Source organism: Thermobia domestica, chromosome 8, assembly GCF_964235325.1.
Source record: "Thermobia domestica chromosome 8, izTheDome1.hap1.1, whole genome shotgun sequence".
In the NCBI taxonomy this organism is placed as follows: Eukaryota; Metazoa; Arthropoda; class Insecta; order Zygentoma; family Lepismatidae; genus Thermobia; species Thermobia domestica.
Genome location: NC_137461.1, coordinates 9,965,567 through 9,989,585, shown reverse-complemented (window position 1 = coordinate 9,989,585; position 24,019 = coordinate 9,965,567). Strand labels below are relative to the sequence as shown.

At 36.5% G+C, this 24,019-nt stretch overlaps 2 protein-coding genes and 1 non-coding gene across 3 annotated transcripts in view; all 3 read right to left on the bottom strand.

Annotated features, from left to right (window-relative positions):
- Positions 1-24,019, bottom strand: part of LOC145691539 (uncharacterized) — a 66,391-nt gene that overhangs the window by 28,735 nt on the left and 13,637 nt on the right. Inside the window, exons 3-4 of the mRNA XM_081766949.1 lie at positions 21,661-21,736; positions 11,196-12,863 (exon numbers count right to left, since the gene is read on the bottom strand). Coding sequence (XP_081623075.1) covers positions 11,196-12,863; positions 21,661-21,736 — 1,744 coding nt within the window. The remainder of the gene's footprint in view (positions 1-11,195; positions 12,864-21,660; positions 21,737-24,019) is intronic.
- LOC145692680 (uncharacterized) lies at positions 4,268-5,343 on the bottom strand. Its single transcript, XM_081768061.1, has one exon. The coding sequence runs from the start codon at positions 5,033-5,035 to the stop codon at positions 4,388-4,390; it is 648 nt and encodes a 215-aa protein (XP_081624187.1). The 5' UTR covers positions 5,036-5,343; the 3' UTR covers positions 4,268-4,387.
- Positions 8,885-8,958, bottom strand: TRNAQ-UUG (transfer RNA glutamine (anticodon UUG)). Its single transcript has one exon. It is a non-coding gene; the product is annotated as a tRNA-Gln (tRNA).

The window sequence follows — 24,019 nt, the reverse complement described above, 5'->3', positions numbered from 1 at the left end:
CCACCAAAAAAATACATTGTATTTACCAATATTGTTCTTGCTAGGAATAAATAAGTACTCATTTACACGTTGTTCATAGTTTTATAAAAGCTGTCGCAACTAAGAGAACAGATATTATTAAAAACTACAAGTGTTTAGAGAATATCTGTTACTTAATTTCACTAAAATGTAGCCTGATTTTTTTTTTTTTTTTTTTGGTCTGGAAAACCTGGAAAAGTCAGGGAATTTTATTTGTCTGAAATAGTAGGTACCCTGATTATAGCATAACATTTACTCTAATTTTTTAAAGTTTACTTTTGACTTTAGAACTATTGTAGGCCGAATATTCTTTCGTAGCAAAGTTGTTAATGATCGTGATTTCTGTGCATATATTCGGGGTTTAATCCCCATTGGGTGTATCAAGCCTTGGATGCAATCCAAATAATGTTTTTAGTGTGTAATTTATCCTCTGTATCGGAAATGGACATTGATTTCTTATGAAGCAACTACAGTACTTTATATCACTTTATAATCTACTGGCTAGCGAACGCAACTTGGGTGAATGGGGTCCCTGGTTATATTCCCGGTGAAAGAAGTTTGACAAATTTCAACACATTACGTGGTTTCGATCAAATCTTAAAAAAAAAAAACTGTAGGTCCACATCTGCTATAGCTTCGGTGCTGAAAGGGACCTATTCCAACCAACCAATGAATATACAGAATTTTACATCTTGATAGTTCAAGCTAATTTTTTATTTCGTTTGCTCGATATTCAAATTGTCTACTTGATAATTCAAGTAGATTTATTTTATCTTATTAGTTATTATGGAGAAACGATTCTACCTTTATGTGCTGCGTGAAGTGATCCTACATTTTGCTTTGGATAAGTGATATCTCGACTCACTAGAGTAAATGACGGTTGTGCGAGAAATAAAGAACGCGGAAGTAGGCGATTGGCCAAGAGAGGAGCCTCAGTCTGTAAGAGCCTTCATAACGCAAATAATGCAACAGGTATTTATAGTAGCTATTCCGACTGTTGCAAAATACTGTAAAACAAAATTTTCGTTGAACAAAGCAAACCGCTACAGAACGAGGCTCAAGATGTCCCAGACAGTTTCCAGCATCCGCCAAAATGCGCTGTCATTACTCGTATAACTTTACACTTTGCGCACCCCAAGAAAGCGATTACCCTATAGGCAACTGGTATTACCTTACAATCCATTTGTACGTTGTGCTTGGAGGTGGACGAAGGAGAATGCGCTGATAACTACACGATTCTTGCTGCAGTAAGTATCTAGAAAAGTGGTTTCTGCTACGTTCCCAAATCGAAGACATTTTAAGTAAGCGAGACAGGCTGTGTACAAAGATTGTAGTGGATGTTTCTAAATACATAAAGTTCTCAGAAACTTGTATATTAATATTTTGCTGATTGAAACGGTCTTTTTATTTTACCTGAAACAATCACTTACCAGTTCTACCGAGCTTTGATTGGGGAGAGAGTAATAGAAAGTTTTATTTTAGCAAACTCTTTTTTCCCACCCTTTCCCCCCTCCACACTTACCGCTGTACATTCCTTTCTCAGCAATTGCTACATTGTTGTTCAATTCCCTACAATATCTGGTTTTAATTTTAGCAAGAAACGTGATTCTTCACAGTCAAAATTGTGTAACTGCCACAAGTTTGCATGCAAAGCACACTGCACCAGCAAACCGCTCTGCAAGAACTGTCAGGTGTAATCAAAATACCATGTGTGACATTAATTACTCCTAACAAAGAAGCGTATTTCTATGAATAAATTTCTAATGTTACAGTACTATAATTCAGATATTTTTTGAAGGTGTCACGAGCCGCCACTGACAGTGTATATGCAGTGTATAAAATTAATGAAGGATCATGTACATTGCCCTTTTTATTGTATTGCATTGCCCTATTGGAAATTTCAACTCCGTGAATCGATCTTGATATACATTTAACTAAAAACACGCCTGGGTCAAAATGACGCAGGCTTAGTACTTTACGTAACATTTTAAGCTTGGTACTCTAAGGGTTAAAAAAAAACCAATAAAGTTCTTTACTTCGGATCTCTTTTTTTTTTTTTTTTTAATCTAGAAGTTTTAAAGAACACGTTACGTATGGTTTCACGCCTTTCTGTGTCAAGACATAGGAGGTGATGACGTCATAACTTTAAAAAATTGTTATAACTTTTGGTGGCCTTACTTTTGCAACTAGAAGATTCAAATTTTGCACAAACATTCAGTCCACCGAGTAGTATTGATCGTGTATGTTTCAGATCCATGTGTTAACAAAGGAGGGGTTCCGAGGGCCCAAAAAGTAAAGAAAAGCGATATTTAACAATCTCTCTTTCGCGATTTTCACGCCTCAGATACATGATGGAAGCATGAGAATGGTACCGTTTGAACGGATATTCTATTCTGAAGAGAATGAGGTACGAACCATGGTTCTAGGATAAATTGTAATGTTCAGGAAATTTTTACCTGAGATTCTAAAAAGAATGGGTTAGGCCTATTTTTATTAATTTTTGGCGGGCTTAGTTTTGCACCTAGAAAGTTGAAATTTTGCACAAACATTCAGTCCACTGAGTGGTATTTATCATATATTTTTCAGTTCTATGCGTTAACACAGGAGGAGTCCGAAGGGGAGAAAAGTAAAGAAAGGGATATTTTAACAAAACTTTTTTTTTCGATTTTTCCCGCCTCAGATACACGATGGAGACATGAGATTGGCACCGTTTGAAAGGCTGTTCTATTGTGAAGAGATTGAGGTACAAAACATGACCTCAGGATAAATAGGGATGTCTGAGGATTTTTTTTTTTTTTTTAACCTGAGATCAGGGTCTTTCGAGGCAATATGGGGCATTGTGGGGATCATTGGTAAATATTTTTCCCTTCCTTACTATTCAAGATAGAAGTTTGACCTTTTGTACACACATTTAGTACACCCCTTATTATTTTCAGTTGATTTTTATATGTCTGCGTTAACACAGGGGGCCAGAGGGACTTAATTTTTTAAAAAAAATCAGAGAAAAAATCCTGATTTCTGTCAAAATTTCCAATGTCAGGGATATGATAGGGAAATGTAAATGGTACCATTTGAAAGGTTGCTCTATTGCAGCGTTTCCCAACCTTTTGCAACATGCGGCACACTACAGGTGTAACTTGAATTCTCGCGGCACACCCATATATATATATATATATATATATATATATATATATATATATATATATATATATATATATATATATATATTATTTGTAATTATTACTATTACTATCATTATTTGTAAATATAAAATACCGTGGTGTTTTAATGTGATTACTGATTTCCTTCTTACAGAGAAGAAAGCTCGATCACTGATTTTCCCCCGTGGTAAATCTTTATGCTTATTTTTCATTCTAATTTTAAAATAGTAAACAATAGCAATGAAATATAGGACTCGGGTTTTTAAAAATCCACTTTCTCTTTCGACAACTGAGCTCCTCCGTGGCTAAGCGGTTAGCATATGCGCCTTTGGCGTGGGAGACGCGGGTTCGATTCCCGACGGGAGCTCATGTGGTTCGGATTCCACGTTAATCAGTAGGTCCACATCTCATATAGCCTCGCTGCTGAAAGGGACGTTAAATTCAAAATCAACTCAACTCTTTCGACAACTGTATCTAACCTTTAACTAAAAGGGGAGTTCACTAAATAACGAACAAATGAACAAATCTCCTATACTTTTAAAACACATATGTAGGTAATTTGTATGCATGTTCGCTTTGTTGAATTTATTGAATGATATGTTAAAATTTCAAGTTACGAAATAGTCTGCAACAATAAAGAAGCAATAATGGTCATGACAATGATAAACACGTTTTTCAACATTAAAAATGTATAGAAAAGTAACACAATATGAAACTTAAAATTGTAGAATTATAGTAGAGGTTCATAGTAATTTGAAATACAAATATACATTTTTCCCTATGTCTTGCAATTTGGTTCCTATAGAATTAGTAATTTGTTTCGATTTTCTCGCGGCACACCAGAGGCCCATTCGCGGCACACCAGTGTGCCGCGGCACACCGGTTGGGAAACGCTGCTCTATTGTGAAAAAACGAGGTATGAATTATGATCCTAAGACAGAAAGAGATTGTGCTGTAGCCGCTTGACTGAAAGTCTATAATTTATCTTAAAGAAAGCCGGAATTTAAAAGCACCATCTCTAACATAGATGCTGGTAATATACCCAAAAAAGTAAAAATAATTAAATAAAAAAATTAGAAATTCTCTTTGTTATTGCTATCAGTATTTTATACAGCAGGACTGAATATGTGATATGTGAGTTGATTTTTGTTTAACAGAAGAAACATATTAAATGATGATTAAGAAAATATTTCGTATTGTTTAAGTTGTTAATGCTTGGAAGTTGTTTGAACACTCATTCTGTTCGAAGACCTCCTTCCACCATGCGCCTCAAGTAACTCCAAGGTCTGCAAATGATTCCCTGCTGCAGCTAAGTCGGCCGGTGTATCATTTAACATATCCTTACGGCTGGGGTTAGCATTATAACGTAGCAACAATCTACACATGTCGACGTCACCCACACGTGATGCTAAGTGAAGTGGAGTATGGCCAAATGGGTTAGGAAGATTTGGGTTAGCACCGTTTTGAAGCAAAATTTCAGCTATTGTATAGTTTCGGTCCAACACAGCAAGAACCAGTGGCGTCTGGCCAAACTTGTTCACTGAATTTATTAATATTCCATGTTTGATGAGTATTTGTACAATGAGTTGGTTGTTGTTATCGACTGCGATATGTAGTAACGAATTTTCAAAATGATCAGGCGTTACCTCATTCACATCACAACCATCTGCAAGTTGATGTTCTGTTTCTAAAACATCGTTATTACGCACCGCGGCCAACAATGGACTGTTCAGTTTCAATAAATGCACCTGCCGAACTTCTTTTACAATGCGTTTGGTTGGTAAAAACGTTTGTCCTTTTTTCACATAAAGGACTTTCTCTTTTCGAGGTGCGAAAGGAGGAACAGGGTTAGCCATTGCTTCTTACTGTTAGTTACATTTTACGGAAATTGAAGTTCCTGTGTTCCAAGTTGAGCTTTCAAGTAGGCTGCATACATTTTTTCGAAATATCTGAGTCCAATGATAAAACACACAATTATTGGTCGTCCATACTTGATAAAGATTTGTAATATGCTTCCGTGGCTTTCATTAACTGCAGTGTGTATTATGTGATGTCCATTTATAATCTATGTTAAATCTAAAGAGCATTAAAAACTTATTCTACTGAACAAAAATTTTGCTAATGTGTTTAGTTGCATGCTCACGGGAAAAATTCTAAAAAAGCGAGTTAATATATTGTTGGAACGTTTCCTTGGAAATATAAAAATGTTTTTTCAGTGTTTTTATAATCGTTCTGTGCTTTCAGACTTGTTATTTACTGGACGGATGTTTCAATGGGATCATAACACTGTATATTTTTAAAATTTTACACAATTCGAAAGAAAATATCCCGGTGTCGGGATGTGGCGCTCCCATTGGCCAATTCTAAGGAAGTGCAATCGTCCACTGCTTCTTCAGGTTGGGCTTGTGTCGGGCTGATCACCTGGTATCGAGCAAAGCAGGCCCGTATCCAGGGGGTCTAAGGGGTCCGGAACCCCCTAAATTTTTGCAGACCCCTAAATTTCTCACGATAGGCTTGTAAATGAACTATAATATGGTTGGATCGGGCCCCCTAATTTTAGCCGGCCCCTCCTACATATTTGGGCTGGATACCTGCAATCGAGCAAAGCAGGCGCGTATCCAGGTGGTCTAGGGGGGCCGGGACCCCCTAAATTTTTGCAGCCCCCTAAATCTTTCACGGTAGGCTTGTAAATGAACTATAATATGGTTGGATCGGGCCCCCCTAATTTCAGCTTGACACTCATACACATTTGGGCTGGATACCTGCAATCGAGCAAAGCAGGCCCGTATCCAGGGGGTCTAGGGGGGCCGGGACCCGCTAAATTTTTGCAGACTCCTAAATGTTTCACGGTAGGCTTGTAAATGAACTATAATATGGTAATGAACTATAATATGGTTGGATCGGGCCCCTCTAATTTCGGCCGGCTCCTCCTACATATTTGGGCTGGCTACCGGCCTGGAGCAAAGTACAAAGATAAGCCTTGGATGTGGACTGCTTTTTCTGGAAGCCAGCCTTGCTAAGGCCTGTTTCTGAATTGGATGTGTGACTTGAAACATGAATGGACCCTAGCCATTTGACAGAGGAGTGAAGCGCATGCGCATCTACGAGGACTGCATAGAGTGGTATCCAAAATGGTTGATTTGGAAGTCTTGGGAAATGGATGGTGTGCGGACGTCAAATTCCATCGGGGTGGAAGTGAACCCATTTTAGCCGGCTGTTGTGTGTGTGTCCATTGTTCGTATTGTCCGATGGCAGTGTCTTTGAAAATATTTTTGAAAAAAAAGCAAAACCAAAAAAACTATTAAAATAAAACAAATCAAAAAATAACAATAAAAGCACAATAGACTAAAAAAATCCGCACATCTTGTTCTCTTGTGGGCTGGAGGGGTCTCTCCTTTATAGACAAATTGTTTTAGTTCCAATTTTTGTTTGTTTGTATTTTTTCGGGGCTATACAAATGAAACGAAATGAAATCTTTAAGTTTTACGCCCCACGAATATGCCAGCTAGGCTAAAGGAGACGGTGGTGATTTGATGAGAAATGAATGAAAATGGGGGAGAGAAGAAAGTAAGAGGAAACGGGAGAACCCCGACGAAACCCACGCACACGATGTTTGTCCACCACAAAGCTGACGTGGCTCAAGCTAAGATCGAAGCAATGACCCGATGCACCACAGGTGAACGCTCTACTACTGAGCCATTACCGCTCAGTGACCGCCCCGCTCGCCCCCTCCCCCTAGCTACGGCTTTGGCTTTGGCCCTTCCATTCCTAGCTCGCGTGATTTGTGAGTGATTCGCACTAAAAGCATCTGTTACACTGGGGCCGCGGTGGCTCACTGGTAGCCGGTGGGTGTAGCCGAGCGGTCTGAGGCGTTAGGCTGATGATCGTGAGGTGAAGCCCATTGAGGGTTCGAGTCCCTCTGTAGTAGCAAGGATGGAATTTTAACTATCCTCGATGTTTCTGTGTTCGTGTCCCTGTCGTGTCTAGTAGTCCTGAAAAATGGTTGAAGTAGAAAATAAGTCAGGATTTAAAAAAAAAAAAAGTGGTTCAGCGTTCACCTCTGGTGCTTGGGGTCCCGGGTTCGATCCCAGCCCTGCCAAGTAAACTTTGTGGCGGACAAACAGCGTGTGCGTGGGTTTTCTCGGGGTTCTCCGTTTCCTCCTACTTTCTTCATTCCACCATTTCATTCATTACTCATCATCACCGTCTCCTTTAGCCTAACCGGCATAAACGTTGGACGCAAAACTAAAACATTTCATTTCATTTTTTTTTATCTGTTACACTGCTTGAAAAATCCTGGATCCACATCAAATGTTTTTTTTTCATATCTCTGCGCTGTTTTACTCTGCAATATTAACTGAGACTATGGAGGTCAACCTGCACACAGACTTTTCGTTTGCCCGCATTCTGGGTAGAACGAGATGAGCAATTTTAGTGAGCTCCTTATACAAACTCCACCATTATTTGGACGATTTCGTCAGTTCGCACAGTTACTGCTGATCCCGGTAGTATGCATCTCTGGGATGGATTGGGTCAAACACATGCCGAAAGACTTTTGGGTCACCTGCATTTGTGTGCTATATGTTTCGTCTTAGTGTCAAGAAGCTACCGTCTCCAATAAAACTCGTTTTCTAATTCATTTTCAGAAACATTAAATTGTTTTTACTCCCATACCCCTTCTATAAAGGCATCAGTAAAGGGACGACCCCTCGCCGTTTCAAACTTGCTTCGAACAATAAGACTGCCTGTATGGTTTACCGACCGGTACGTGACGTTTGGGCGCGGACGTTTGGGCCCCGCCGTTTGGACACTGGACGTTTGGGCGCGAAGCCATTTGGACGCCAGACGTTTGGGCGCGAGTTAAATTAAAAAGTCATTATGTTAGGCGCTGAGTACTAAGTTCGAATCAAGATATCACAAGGTGTCTACTGTAGTGGAAGTCCTTGAATTATACTGGATTTTGTTTTACATACTAGAAATACTGGAATTTGAAAATTCTAAAAACTGAATTAACAATTAAATTTTGTAAATTTAAGTTTCAACCAAAGTTAAGTGTGCTTTTTATTTGATAACTTTTCAAGCCAAAGGTAAGTAGACCAGACTAGATATGATTGACTGCATTACGCACATAGTGAGCCTATTCCATTAAAAAACTTAAAGCAGGATTTCTACTGTAGTTATGCAATAAGTGTGAATGTCAAACACATTTCTAGTTGCTAAATGACCAATATATGTACACTTAACTATTATTTTTCACTTTGAAATCGTTCTTTTTTCTTCTTCTTCTTTCGCCACTTTCTTTAGTGCAGATTAAATGCTTACAATGGGACGAAAAAAAAGTGTGTTAAGTTTTGATTTTTATATTGGAATGTTAATAAAAAAAAAAGTGATACCAGAAATACAGCATACTACAGTTCCTAAACTCAATGCCTTAGACACCCTGTATTAACAGCTTTCCCTGAACTCGATTAGGATTTAGGATTTTTAGATTTCTGGGCTCTCGGCATGTAAGGCCATTTAGCCCGTCACATTTGAGGGGGCACACTATCCGGGGAAAACAAAGGAAGAAAGGATTGGGGAAGGAAGGAAGAGGCCTGGACCTATAAATTAGGTATCACCCCAGCATTTGCCTGGTGTGAATGAGTGAGGAAAACATCATTCAGGGTGGCCGGCCTGAAAAAGCTTTTTACACTTTTTCGACCGAGTGCCCCCACCGGGAATCGAACCCGGGACCGCTCGCACCAAAGGCGAGAGCGTTAGCGACTACGCTACGCGGGGCCACATCTCTCAACTTGAGTGCGTGGAAATCTTTTATTGGTAGTTCTTTATTGGACTTAAGGAAGAGTTTGGCAAACGTAATACGAAAGAAAGCAAATTTTAGTATTCATAAGTATGTAATTATTAACTTTATTTAAAAAATACAAAAATTAAATCAATATGTTTTAATTAACATTAAGATAATTATTAACAGTTCGTCTGATTCCTTCATTTCCTATATAATACTTCCTATATATAGCTTTCTTATATAATACAAAAATTAGACCAACATTAGATCAGAAGTACAAGAATCGTGAACAAGCGAAAAATCAATCCATGACGAGGTTAGGCAACAAATGCCACAAACGCATTAAACTATTTAATTTAGATGAATAAATAAGATAGAAAATAGATAGATAAATGAGGTTAGATAAAGATAGAAGTGTAGGAAATGTATATATATCTTGATTTGCGCTTAGTTTTCAGTGCCTAGCTTACTTTATATTTCGTAAATTGTGATTTTTACTATGTACCTCGCGCCCAAACATCTGGCGCCTAAACGGCTTCTCGCCCAAACGTCCGGCGCCCAAACAGCAGCGCCGAAACGTCCGCGCCCAAATGGTGGCGCCCAAACGTCCTGTCCCGTTTACCGACTGTATGGATCAATGGAAGAGGATTCATTTCTGCCGTTCTTTTTCTTCCCACGACCAACTTCTTTCTCTTCTACAGGTTTTGCGGCTTTTTGATAAACTCGCTGAAATTATGATAGATTTGGGCAGGATGCTAAAAGCAAGATGCTAGATGCTAAAGACATCCAAATTATGCTAGATCTAGCATCATTATGCTAGATCTGGCACCGCTGGTACGCATTCACTATCGCTGATAGCGCTTTGGAACTTTGAAGGAAAATAGTGACTATGCGATTCATGTAGTTTTTCATAGATGGCACTGGTGGTTCCGTGGCAAAAAAAAAAAAAAAAAAAGAATCACCTTTGTTTACTGGACAAAATGTATAGTTTTTCTCGACTCCTTTATTAGGACTAGCTCAGGAGAGTAATGCTCTCGGAAGTAGGAACGAAAAACGCAGTTCTGATTGGTTGCCGTTATCCACTGCTTGCCACATTGCCGTCAAACAGAAGAAATCAAACACTTGCTGATGTCGGTCTTCCGGCGGAGTGGGCTAGCGTTATATGCTAGGAAATAAAATCTATTTTGGCGTGAGTTCAAACCCTGCCCGAGGAAAGTTTTTTCTTTTTACATTTTATAACACTTTTTAAATTAAAACAATATGAAAATAATACTCAAAAGAGTGATTTACTTACTTTTTTGCAGATAAGTAGTAGTACATGTAGTAATAGGAACGGATCAGAAGCCCCACAGGACTCGTTTTGATCCCCTTGTACTCCATAATATACATTTTGTGACCAACTCAAAACAACTGATAGGATAGCACGTAAAACAGCTGACTACAGTAGCGCGCGAAAAAACGTACTTCCGGGAACATTACTCTCCCGAGCGGGTCGTCCTTTATTTGGGTGCTTCGTAATATATATTTTGAAAAAAAAGTGAAAAATATGACTAACTGGTTCATATTAGCTTTGCTATTTTAAATAAGTTGAACTAGAAAATAAAATCACAAAAAAAGCAACGTTTATTTTGAAATTATAACTGTGTGACAGTTTCGCATACTAACTGAACATATTGCCTTCATCAGACACTGTCATATGCATACCAGTATGTGACGAAGCCAATATGTTCAGTAAGTTGGCGAAACTGTCACACAGTTATAATTTTAAAATAAACGTTGCTTTTTTGTGTGATTTTATTTTCTTGTTCAAAAAGTAGGATATGAAAAAAAATAATTAGAAAGTGATATTCTCAAAAATCAAGTGGTACAAATGTTAAATGACAATTTTCTTCTTTCATAAATCACTTGAACTAGAGGAAAATATGGATATTACCCGTACAAACTAACGTTTATTACTATGGTTTCAGAATAAAGCTATGATTTCCAGAGATACAAGTATGTGTTGTAGTAATAATAATTCTTGATGTAATTTTATTTACAATACACAATAAATGTTTGTGTTAAGGTTACGAACAACAGGATTCTTTTCAGCTCCTTTAACGTGTATAAACATACATATTCAAATATACAGAAAGTTATACAATCGTTAGTATGGTATGACACGATTCAAATAAGACTACATAAAATAAATAAGACTTGATGTATGTTACACAGAATATTTATCTTCATCTACACGTCGATGTCAATATAATTCTGAGCAGCAGGTTTTGCATTGTATTTTAGTAGTAAGTCACACATTTTACGATCCCCTGTTCGCTTTGCAACATTTAAGATAGTACTTCCCATCAAATCTTCGACATTAGGATTAGCATTATTCTCAAGGAGTAGTTGAGCTATTTCATATCGCCTTTCTAAAGCTGCTATGTACAATGGAGTTTGAACAAAGGAATTGTACACTTCAATTTTGGCACCATATTTCAGAAGAAGTTTCGTCATTTTTTCATCCCCGTCACTCACGGCCAAATGCAGTAACGTATCTCCAAACATATCAGGTGTTCGTATATTTACATCAGCTCCTTGCAATATGTGGCGTTCAGCTTCTTTTACGTCGTGTTGAAGTACAGCGTCCAATAGCCGTTTCTGTCTTGCTTCTTCACTGATATTATCATTGGGTTTACGTGTTTGATTGTGTAGCTGTTGAGAAGATTTACGTGTTTGATTGTGTAGCTGTTGAGAAGTCCCTGTCTTTAATACTTCCTGAACTTCCATGGTTGTTGTCACAGTATCAACATCTAGAGTTGATAAATTTTTCTCGCGTTTATCTGAAAACTCTGATATCTTTGCCTTGCCTTCAGAACGTGAGTTTTGATAATCACTTGAATTGTCTAATTGAATATCTTTCTTCTGTTTGATATTCTCTTCAAAAATTCGGTTTTTAATACAAGGGTCATGTGTAAAACCCTCAGATCTATCATCCTCTTCATCTGAGGTAACTTCACTAAAAAGTGGATTTAATATATAATCGCTATATTTGTTTTTAATGGTTTCAGTACTGTGGTCATGCATGGAAATATTTGGAGCTTTTCCGTAAATTATAGAGTCTTTGGATATACTATTATTCTGGAATGGTATGTTAGAATTACCTTCTCTTTCACTTGAAGAATTTACGTAGTTATCATGTTGTGGATGAAACTGTAGAATTCCTCCAAATTCTACCTGGTCTATATCATCATCTAACGACACACTGGTAACCTGATGAGGTATTTTGAAGGGTAAAACATTCATTTTTTCTCTTTCAAGCTCGTCTACAAGAGTGTTTTGAGTAGAACTAAATTTTTCTGATTGCTTGGTGATTTCCTGCTTCCCTGAAACAGATTTCTGAGATTCTGGAACGGTTGACACACTCTTGACTCTAACAGGACCGGCTTGACCTTTTGAAGGTTCGGAAACGCTTGATAGAGTTCTATCTAATGATTCTTCGTCAGATATTCCTCGTCTTTGACCATAAATGGACAGTGGGACTTGTGAATTCTGAAAATCTTGAGTAAGTCCTTCCTTCTTCTTCTTCATATAGAATGAAGTTTTATCTGACATTTCTAGATCGTCGCTGTTATTACCAAACAAGTTGATTTTATCTAGTTTACTTGCGTCTGGTTGATCCGAAATTCTATCCACAGTTTTCGAATGGCTACTTTCTTTAGAGGTATTGTCTCTCGTAGGTTTGTTATATAAGGGGTTAGATATTTTAATTTGCCTGGTAACCTGTGAAAAAATATCACTTACTTTAGATGCTATTGGAATCTTGTCAATTATGCTGTTCGTTTCTTCTTTTTCAATGTCAGAATCATCGTGACCTTTATTTTCTCTTCCCAGTAGAGACGAGAATGAAGGTAATATATCTATAAAAAATATATAAAAAGAATCATATTATTATCTAGTGCATTATTAGGGATGCACACGAGACGAATCGAGACAGGATTTTCCTAACAAATTCGAGTCGAGACACGGCTCTTCCAATAGAGAAATATACATTTTTCAAGTCGACACATCACTTTTACAGCACATTTTCGAGACGAGACAGCCACAAACCTTGTCGTGTACATCCCTATGCATTATGTGTATTTTGCAAAAAAAAAAAAAAAAAACATATTTTTCCTCTGTTTAATTATAATTATATATTTTTCTTCTGTTTAGGAATAATTAAATGATTTCCTTTGAAAAATAAAGTTGAATCTAATTATTCTACTTATTCTTCTAAATAAAATTAAGCGCAAACACTTTCCAGTACTTTAAAACCTGACTCAGTACTGATGTTGCCCTTCCACACTTACATAAATTATACTTTCGACTTAACATGATTCTGGGTCATCTGGAGAGCGTGAAGGAGAAAAGTAACAGTGGGTTGTAACTTTATTATTATTATTATTATTATTATTATTATTATTATTATTATTATTATTATTATTATTATTATTATTATTATTATTATTTCTTAAAATTTTGAAATCAATCAATGATTACTTTGATCATTATACTTTACAGAAGTAGGAGGGTGTCTTAAAAGTTTCTGAAATATCACGCCACTGGTTGTAAGCTGTTCATGGTATATAGTGTCATTTATGGAAGACAATATTTATCAGGTTAAACTGTGTAATGTGCCAGTTCGTTGGAGGCTGCCATTTGCTCGAAGGCTGCAGTGAAAAACTTTGGTTTCAAGGAAACTTCAGCACTCACCATACAGTCCAGATTTAGCACCGTAGCCTGGCGACAACAGCCATGTAGATTGGAGCATTGTCATGCACTGTGTAAGCTCAAGAGACAATGACTGACTCAAATGACTGCCTCCAACGAATTGGCGCAGCTATACAGTTGGAAGTGATACATTAGTTCTTCCATAGATGGCACTGTATACCATGAACGGATTGTTACAAGTATTACAATATTTTAGTGTCAGTCCGGAAGCTTTTGGAAATACTCTCGTGCTTTTAATAGACACATAAACATCTCCTTTGTTTTGTTTGGCGACAGCAACTCTGGAACGAGGAATCGATCAAGTTTGTAACTTAAAATAACACGCAACGCTTTTATTAAAATATTTCGTTAACTTTACTCAACTACAGTATTGTTACGTAATTTCTATCTTATTGACTTTTATTATCAAGGGTGGATTGGCTCCATAAAGATATTGCGAAGATGCCACACCAATTGGTAAGACAAAGAGGAACGATGTTATTTATTTATCCTTGTTGTTACAGATACGTCATATTATGTCCCTAACCAAATATAATTTCATCTCTAACATACGACATAAAAAAATAAATTTACTTGAAACAAAAGCGTTGCTTTACTTTGATATTCTATTATGGAAGATAAAAGCAGTACCCAAAAGATATTGTTGTAATTTGAGGTGGCCAACCTTACACACGCCTTGACAAGTTATTACCAACAAAGAGTCACGAGATTGGGGAACTTTTTTGTGTATTATTTCAGAAAAATAGTGTAAATATTTCAGAAAAAAATAATTCATTTTATTTCCGTTAATAAATAGATTTTCGGAGGGGTTGTGTCATAAAGAGCAGGAAAAGTGGGCCAGTACATTCCAGCTCATAGCAAAATCAGCGTTCTTTAATAACACATGGTCTTCGCAGTGGCGTCTAATAAGGGAAGTAACATCGAAAAAAAATTAGATTTCGTCCCTATAAGCTAAAGCAATCAGTTCATATTTCAAGCCTATCAACCATTTGTATAGGAATTAGTAAACGATTTACGTTCTCTTCTTTCTTTGTAGCCTACCGTGTGCGTGGGTTTTCTCGGGGTTGTCCCGTTTCCTCCCACTTTCTTCATTCCACCATTTCATTCATTTCTCATTATCACCATCTCCTTTAGCCTAGCCGGCATAACCGTGGAACGTAGAACTTAAGGACTTACGTTAACATTTTCCTATCTATCTTTCCCAGGGCGGATCCAGTGGGAGCGATCGGGGCGATTGCACCCCCAGAAGAGTAAACGTTCTTATTTTATAAATAAATAAAAACCATTCCAGATTTTGCAACTCTTAAAAGTAGCTCTAAGTAGTAGTACTGCGTACAACCCACTGCCCCACCCCTCAGAAGTCAGTTCTGGATCCCCGAGGGAAGCCAAGCACACGTGTTCGTCCACCAGAAAACGCACTTCGCGGAGGCTGGGATGGAAAACCAGAGTGAGTGATGCTAGTTTGCAATACACAGTATATTTTAGTAACTAAAAAGTTGATGTTTTGTTTGTAAGTAAATGTTTTAAATGAAAATAAATAAGATTACGAGAAAGTAATGAATGTCTGAAGAATCTTGTTACCAGTGGCGTAAGCAGAATTTCATCAACAGAGTTCAAGCACTGAATTTCATTTTCGTTTAGGACAAGCGGGTTTTTCGTTGCTATTCAGCCGGTTTGCAGCGGTTTGCTGGAACCGGTTGTTAAAATATTTCGAGTCCGTAGAACCGTTTATTATAGCCAGACATAAACATACACACGCAGGACCTAACCAAGAGTGAAAGAAAGAAGCCAAACAAATTAGTGAAAACATTTTCCCGCTCGTTATTGTGAAAACAAACAAGTTTCAATTGTTTTAATTCAATGAGCAGGGACAGATATAAATTTGAATATTAATTCCGGGACTTAGTCCGAGATACTGGATCTGTGAGTGTAATTAATGTGATACATACCTAAAAAGGTCGTCCACATATTACGTAACGCGGCAAGGGGGACAGGAGGTTCGGTCTTGCGTTACGAAGTATAACACGAAGGAGGAGGTGGTCAACGTTTTTGTTACGTAACATGTTTTTCCTGTAATCTTTATTTTCATTCTCACGTTCATATGCAATCTTTTAAAATAATAATTTTATTCAGCTCTTTTCATCTTTGTAAATAAATATTTAGCTATATTGTTTTGGAAAATTGAAAACATACAACTGTTAGGGCAGAATCTGCTGTAGTTTTGGTGCACATGCCTTCTTTTAGAGAAGAAGAGAAAGAAGTTGAATGTTGAAATATTCTAGAAGTATGTGGAACATAGTTTGTAATAGAAGATGTGTTCTGAAATTAGTTTTATACTGATAGTTTCTTGTGACACTGATTAATAGTTAAATATATAAAAAAGTATAACGCTGTTTAGTCGATATTATACAATTAATTTTTAGCATTGCGGTAGTTTAATATTTGGCGCAGTCGCATACAAGAATTTACGTTCCTGGCAGACGTTAGGGAAAGCAAATGAAAAGTATATATGTGTCTTATTTCAATTAGGAAGAAGAAGTGATCGCTTGAGGCATGGTGGAGAGTCCTGTATTGCCTGGCGTGGTGGATAGAGTCCTGTATCGCTTGAGGCATTGTGAAGAGTCATGTATCGCTTGAGGCATTGTGGAGAATTTTTGCATCCTTTTAGTAGAAACTATCCTGTATCGCTGGGGATAAGGATGAAGTTTCTTGACATTGTTCATGGGGATTTAGGTGTCCTTTTACTGACTTGTTGTTAGGTTAGATTACGTATGAATATATTATTACCGGTTAGGTTAGGTTAGGTTTGTGACTGAAAATTTGATTTTGAAAATTTATTTGGTAACTTTTTAATTGAATTGGATGAGCTGTTGATAGAAACTGCTTTTAAAACAGAATCTAGTTTTGAGAGTATGTTTTATATACTGTGGGTTTGGAATTTTTTTTTATTAATATAAACGTGTGTTTCTATGAAGATACATTTGATATGTTTATATGCAAAAAAAAAAAAAAAAAAAAAAAACGCTTATTAACAAGTTATTATCTATGCATATAAAATCATATTTGTACTTAGTAATTTATTCTGTATTGGTATACATTTCTGAAAGAGATCTACTAATACGAAATTATATACTTATTTTGGGGATATGATTAAACATTTCTTAGAGGGGAGGAGGATGTTAGGGCAGAATCTGCTATAGTTTTGGTGCACATGCCTTCTTTTAGAGAAGAAGAGAAAGAAGTTGAATGTTGAAACATTCTAGAAGTATGTGGAACATAGTTTTTAATAGATGTGTTCTGAAATTAGTATTATACTGATAGTTTCTTGAGACACTGATTAATAACCTGCATAAACTCAATCACGCAGAAGGAAATTAAAGACGCTACTAGACACTAGCATGACCGGTGACGAACCCTGCGTGTATTACAATACAATAAAGCTCTGACTATCGTCGCAATGCATTTACGGTTCACGCTTTCCTGGAGTTAGTTGTTAGCGGTCGTAACTACCGCTTGAAAATGCTCTCCCGTTCGTACTCGTATCGCTATTTCTGAGAATAGATTTAAAATTTTGATTTGAATCATTTCGTACACAATTTTTCCAAGGGGTTTCGCATGTGAAAGAGAAGAAACTCTTTTTGGTGAAATAATATTTTCCGCGACAGAACGATCCAAGCAAAATAAGATATTCTATTACAAACTGAATTCGTTGGATATTCATCTCATACTGAATTTTTTATCTTCAGATTTGAATTTTCCAAGCGAAATCGAGTTTATTCGCATTCTGGCGCTGATGTAAGGCCAGAAGAATTTGAAAAGGGGTAAACTGAAGTCCAAAGAAGATGGTCGAAAGCTTGTACACAAACGTGATGTCCCAGTTCCTTCACTTGTGCAGCCACGTCGAACGGGAAAGAGAACTTCTTTGTATCGTCGACACTGAGAAACTTCAAATACAGCAAGCATCCTGGATTCCAGATAAAAGAGGTCAATGTCAATTCTCTAGAAACTGTTTCACCTGCGTCTTCCTGCAGCACTTCCTTCTTGCCAATCATCGGTGACCTAAGAGGTTGGGTGCGATCTCCTTGGGAAAACGACAGTATGGAATTTCGAAGAATTAAGACTGGTTAATTAAACAACCTTATGAGGTTAAAATATTGTTACGGCACTACCACTTTCTAGCACTTTGATTTGATGGCGAAAAAACACTACAAATATATTCAAAATACAAACATTTTGTAATTCAAGTTCTGCCATTAAAATTAATTTCTTATTGTGATAACCACGAAAATAAGCAAAATTGGTGAAAAACAAATGTCAAAAAGCGTTACGTAACAAAGGGAGAGGGGTTCAGTCTTCATTACGAAATGTGACAAAGGAGAGGAGAGGGGGTAAAATTGATCAAAAACAGTGTTACGTAATATGTGAACGGTCCCTAATGCCTATTACGTGTGCTACCAATCTGCAACACGTTTTTGAATGATCGCAATGTCTTTATTAATTTTGGAGATGTGTACCTTCGAAGCAATGTGTACAAAATAAAGTGGTGTCTTCATCGATATCTAGACCGATTGCTTGTCATGACCAATACTGCAATTCCTCAAAATATGGCCCTTTCCTAGTGGGACACCCTATATATTCAGAGTGTTAATGAACTATACCGACAAACTGTAGCAGGTGATTCCTCACATCAAAATAAGAGAAAAAATTCATATGGAGATATGGCAAAAAGAGCTAGGGCTGTCCAAAATTACGAAAAAGCCAAATTTCCAGAGGCCCTAGTTCGAATTCCTGAAGCTGTGGATGGTGGTCCTTATCAACGTAAAGGAAGTCCCACACACACAATCCAAAAGTGTATATTTCATCCATTTTCAATAGGTGTACAGAGTATTCCCTACAGGTGTAATTCTCAGATATACTCTCAATAGAGTTTTTAGATATATCCTCTTTTCAAGGAGGGTCTAAAGTAGGCAGGAGGTAAGCTTTAACAACGATGGACACCCAATGCTTCGGAGGGAAGCCGGAAATGTTAGGAACCAGCAGCTCCATGCATTTTTGTGTTCGGAATAACGTGTGCTGCGATGTATTTCTTCACGGTATATTTCACGTTTTCTTCACTAATAAGCGTGAAAGAAAGCATCGCAGCATGCGTGTTCCGGAGTACGAGAGAACATGCTGCTGACGATCCTTAACACTTCCGATATTCTACCAAAGGATTCCGTGTTCATTGCTGTCAAGGCTTATTATTTACCTACTTTGGACCAATCTTAAAGTCAGAGCATATCTCAAAATCCGGTTGATGGCGTGTCTGAGAATTTCACCCTGCAGGGAATACTCTGTACACCCATTGAACATTAATGAAATATTCATTTTTCGATTGCGCATGCGTGACTTTCTTAACAACGATAAAGACCATCATCCATACTTTCTCGAATTCGAACTAAGGCCTCTTGAAATTTGGCTTTTTCGCGATTTTGGACAGCCCTAGCATCTGAAACTATGTACTTTTCCCCACAGATCAATATGAACTTTTTCTCTTATTTTGATGTAAGAAACCACATCTTACAGTTTGTCCATATGGTTCATTAACACAGCCTATATATATATATATATATATATATATATATATATATATATATATATATATATATATAAGCCACAATTCACGAAGGAAAATTTTAGATTTTTTTAATTGAAGTTTCCCTGGCGAATTTAAGTGGAATTTGAAGCTCCTAATCAACACATTTAATACTCTTCCATCGAATCTGTTATTACGTGCACCAAAGACTTCTGCTTGCTACTTCAACCATCGGGAAGAAGGGCTTAAAAGAAAAACGTATGTTTTGGAATCAGTCATGCCAACCCGTGGGAAAAATCCAATTTTATGGGATTTTTTGACATTAATTATTCGGAATGGGATAAACAGAATTTTTATGAAAATTGGGAACATATATGGGATTTTTCAGTATATGTATAATCCGCTATATGGATAAAAACATCTCTATGAGGGGGAAGTAGGTATAATGAGTCATCATTATTCGTATCAGTGTTGTTAACTTTAAGTCTTTTTTTTTTTTTTTTGTTATAAGTGAAGTCCATGCTAGCGATTCTTAAAAATCAAGTACTGAGAGACGAAATTTATGTTCTGGTATTTGAAGAGAGAAGAAAACAAATTATTGAACGAATAAAAGAAAGAAAGTAAAACATCAACACAGTAAAATACTAACATATGTTTTTAGTTTCATTCAGCTCAGTATTGGGTCGATGCATAAGTTCGTGCGGTTTTCTTTTGGGTTGGCAACAATGCCGCCTAAAGTGATTGTTTATCGTTAATCCGTTGTTTTACCTTAGTTTGAAGTTTGTGTGTTATGAAACACAGATTTTCTTGATTGTGAACGCATTATTGTATATATGTCAGACAAACTAATATAGAATGATCAAGTTGAGAAAAGTGATCATTTCCGTCACATTTTACTTTTCGAGTTTAACCGAGAATCCAGTGCAGAACAATTTGTGCAGCATACGGGAATGAAGCAATTGCTGCAAGAATAGCTTCTCTTAACCAATTTCTAACTGATTTCTTCTAGTCAAAACCAAAACAGTTCTACGGACGAGGCATTGAACTGCTACCTAAACGTTGGCAGAAGGTCATAGGTAGTGGAGGTGATTACACCACTGAGTGATTTTGAGTTAATATGAGTGACAGTAAAATAAAATGAAATCTTTAAGTTTTACGTCCCACGGTTATGCCGGTTAGGCTAAAGGAGACGGTGATGGTGAGAGATGAGTAAAATGGTGGAATGAAGAAAGTGAGAGGAAACGGGACAACCCCGAGAAAACCCACGATCACGGTGTTTGTCCACCACAAAGTCCACACGGCACGAGCTGGGATCGAACCAGTTATCCCAAGCACCGGAGGTGAACGCTCTACCACTGAGCCACCGCGCCCCCAAGAGTGGCAGTAAAATGTATGCAATGTATTGTTCCACTCGTAGAATATGTTAATGTTATGTCTGTGTTGTATTTGTCTTTCAATTAACAGAACAGCAGAATAAGAATAAAATATATAGAACTGCACGAACTTATGCATCGACCCAATATAAGGTAATGGTACAAAAGTGTGAACTCACTGCATCTCTAATAAAATAACAAAATATAATTGTTCTCAATTGAGCAAAATAATTATTCAAAAACTATGTAATCAACGTGGAATTTCGGAATTTATAGATAATTCATCCAAAATTTGAAAAGAAAAAAGTAATACAGGACATCATAAGTTTAATTTTCATATGACTTATTATTATTATTATTATTATTATTATTATTATTATTATTATTATTATTATTAGTAGTAGTAGTAGTAGTAGTAGTAGTAGTAGTAGTAGTAGTAGTAGTAGTAGTAGTAGTAGTAGTAGTAGTAGTAGTAGTAGTAGTAATAGTACAACAACGTTGGAAATTCAGATACAAAATAGAATTGTTTGATTATAGAAATGGAATTTTATTTCGTTTACGGTTGACATCACTGCTTGGAATATTGTTTGGGAATTAAGTGTATGGCGAGAGATTTTCACAAGATTTGGTGGAAGGAAAAGGAGGGAGGAAACAAAGAATTAGGTTACGACAGTAAAACGGGCTCTTGTGGCTAGCGTATGTGCCTTTGGGGAATGATCTTAAAGGCTCTGTTCTCAATGGAAAGGCATTGAGCATATCACGGTATTCAAACTGTAAGTGCCTGTCTCTTGTGCCCTTGGTGCTGAAAATACACAATTAAGTTTAACGAATAAACACGTGAATAATTTATACCTGCAGATACCCACATTATCGTGGATCTATGTAAATATTTTCGATGGTTATTATGATGATAATGTATTATGAAGACATTTTTTTTTTTTTTAAATTTAAAAATATAGTTAAAATTCTAAATGAGCTATATTTGTGTTTTCTTACCAGTAATGTTAAATTCCGTTGAAGTCCTATATTCTTCAGTTGCTTCCACGGTACTTAGTTGAGCATCATACTCATCCTTTTAAGAAAAACAAAGAAAAACATGTATTTTTAGAATTTCAAGTTATTTGATAAAAGTTTCCTTTAAAAGTATAATACAGTGAAACCTGTCAACTTAGCCACCTCTCTAAGTTGGCCACCTGCTTATCTTGGCCTAGTTCGTCTTGAACCTGCATTTTCCCATAAGACATTCGTTACTTACTACTCTATAAGTTGGCCACCTGTCTATCTTGGAAGTTGGCCACATTGAAGCAATGTTTATTCTATGATGATGATAAATTTACCTGCGTATCTTGGCCACGCAAAATACCGTTTTGTTATTTTTCTTAACTCTTTCGTATTCCCATATGAGAGGCAGATCTGTATTTGTGACTGGAGAAAAGAAGCAAGGATTCGGGCGATTTGTTCTTGGAAGTCAATGGCCAGAAGACTACCCTGATAAAGGAGTGGTGAAGGAAGATATGAATATGAAAAAGCACGTACAGGAATTCAGGAAATGGTTATACGTATTTGTGTACCCTGTCTGTTTTAGTAAAACCATTAGCTATATCAACTCCTCTCATCAGTGGGGAGCTTTAGTAATGCCGGAAAATTCTCAAGGTTAAAACTAACCATCTCAATTGTCAACTATTGCCACTTGTCGGCTTGTCAAAAAAAAAAAAAAAAAAAAAAAAAAAAAAAAAACGGAGTTTTTGAGATATGAATTCCCTCAAGATTTTCTCAAAACATCATCTGCTCCGAGAGAAACACTTCTAGCTCATTAACAAGAGGTAGTTAACTAGAATATTAGAATGTGCATATCTGTCAAAAAGAATAAAACGTCTAGAATGAACCACCATTCAGTAACAACTGAAAAGAAGTCATATAAATTGCATATGAATTTCCCAATTTATAACTTAGCTTTTCTTGTTTTCAATCTTAATAACTCAGTGTGCTATAATATCAATTTCAATAAACTGCGTACATACGCTTCTATTTCATGGTTGTTTGTTTTATTGTGTTTTCAATTCGAATAATCCAATGTACCAGACTAGATTTCAGGAAGAGAAAGGTATGCACATATATTAAACATACTATAGTAATATTTTCTAGTACTGTATATTTTTACGATTACTCTTTATACATTATTTATAAGTAGCTGTCGTGCCACTGCTTATTAAAATTTTACGATCAAGTAATACTAGAAATCCTATTTTAAAAATACACCAATCACACTTGTTTTCTGTAAGTTGGCCACCTGTCTAAGTTGGCCACTTTTCAGTGGAACCGATGGTGGCCAACATAGACAGGTTTCACTGTACTACATATTTTGTTCTTTAATAATATGTATTACTTACGAAGAAGACACCTTATCAATGTATAAAACAGCTCTCCCAAGAGAGAGAAAAGTTTTAAAATTTGCATTTTGCCCACCAACCTATTGTTGAGGAGAGAAAGAAGAAGAAGAATATGTAGATAAGTTCCACGAAAGAATATTACAGTTCTTTCATACACAGCAACTGAGTTGCGCTACCAAGTTGTGCCACTAGTATGAACGGAAATATAAACCAAGCAACTGATAGCAAACAATGTCCGTTTTATTTTATTTTATTTTATTTTATTTTTTTTTTTGTTTTTTATCTTTCAACGCCCATCTATTTTCTCTGTAGTGGGACGGGATTACCAGAACACAAGAAATATATAGCACCTAGGCTACTAGGCTATATTAGACGTAGATCCGTGGCTTTAATTCAAACTACAGTACATACCACCAGGAATCAATCTCGGCTTTCTGCACAGGCGGCGAAGTTCTAACCACTTAGCCACGAAAAATCCCATCGATGTATATCTGGTTTTGTCAACAACATATTTCCCTCCTTTAATTGTTTCCTTAATGGTTGAATAATAATAATAATAATAATAATAATAATTGAGTTGAGTTGAGTTTAACGTCCCTTTTCAGCAGCGAGGCTATATGAGACGTGGACCTACTGATTAACGTGGAATCCGAACCACATGAGCTCCCGCCGGGAATCGAACCCGGGTCTCCCGCGCCACAGGCGCGTACGCTAACCGCTTAGCCACGGAGGAGCTCAATAATAATAATAATAATAATAATAATAATAATAATAATAATAATAATAATAATAATAATAATAATAATAATAATAATAATAATAATAATAATAATAATAATAATAATAATAATGATAACAGTTCCTTAATTGCTTCAATGGCAAGTAAAGGTGGCTGGAAATCAAATGATTAATATACACAAAGAACAAAATCTAATAGGCGACTAGTTAGCTCTCATGGGCACGTT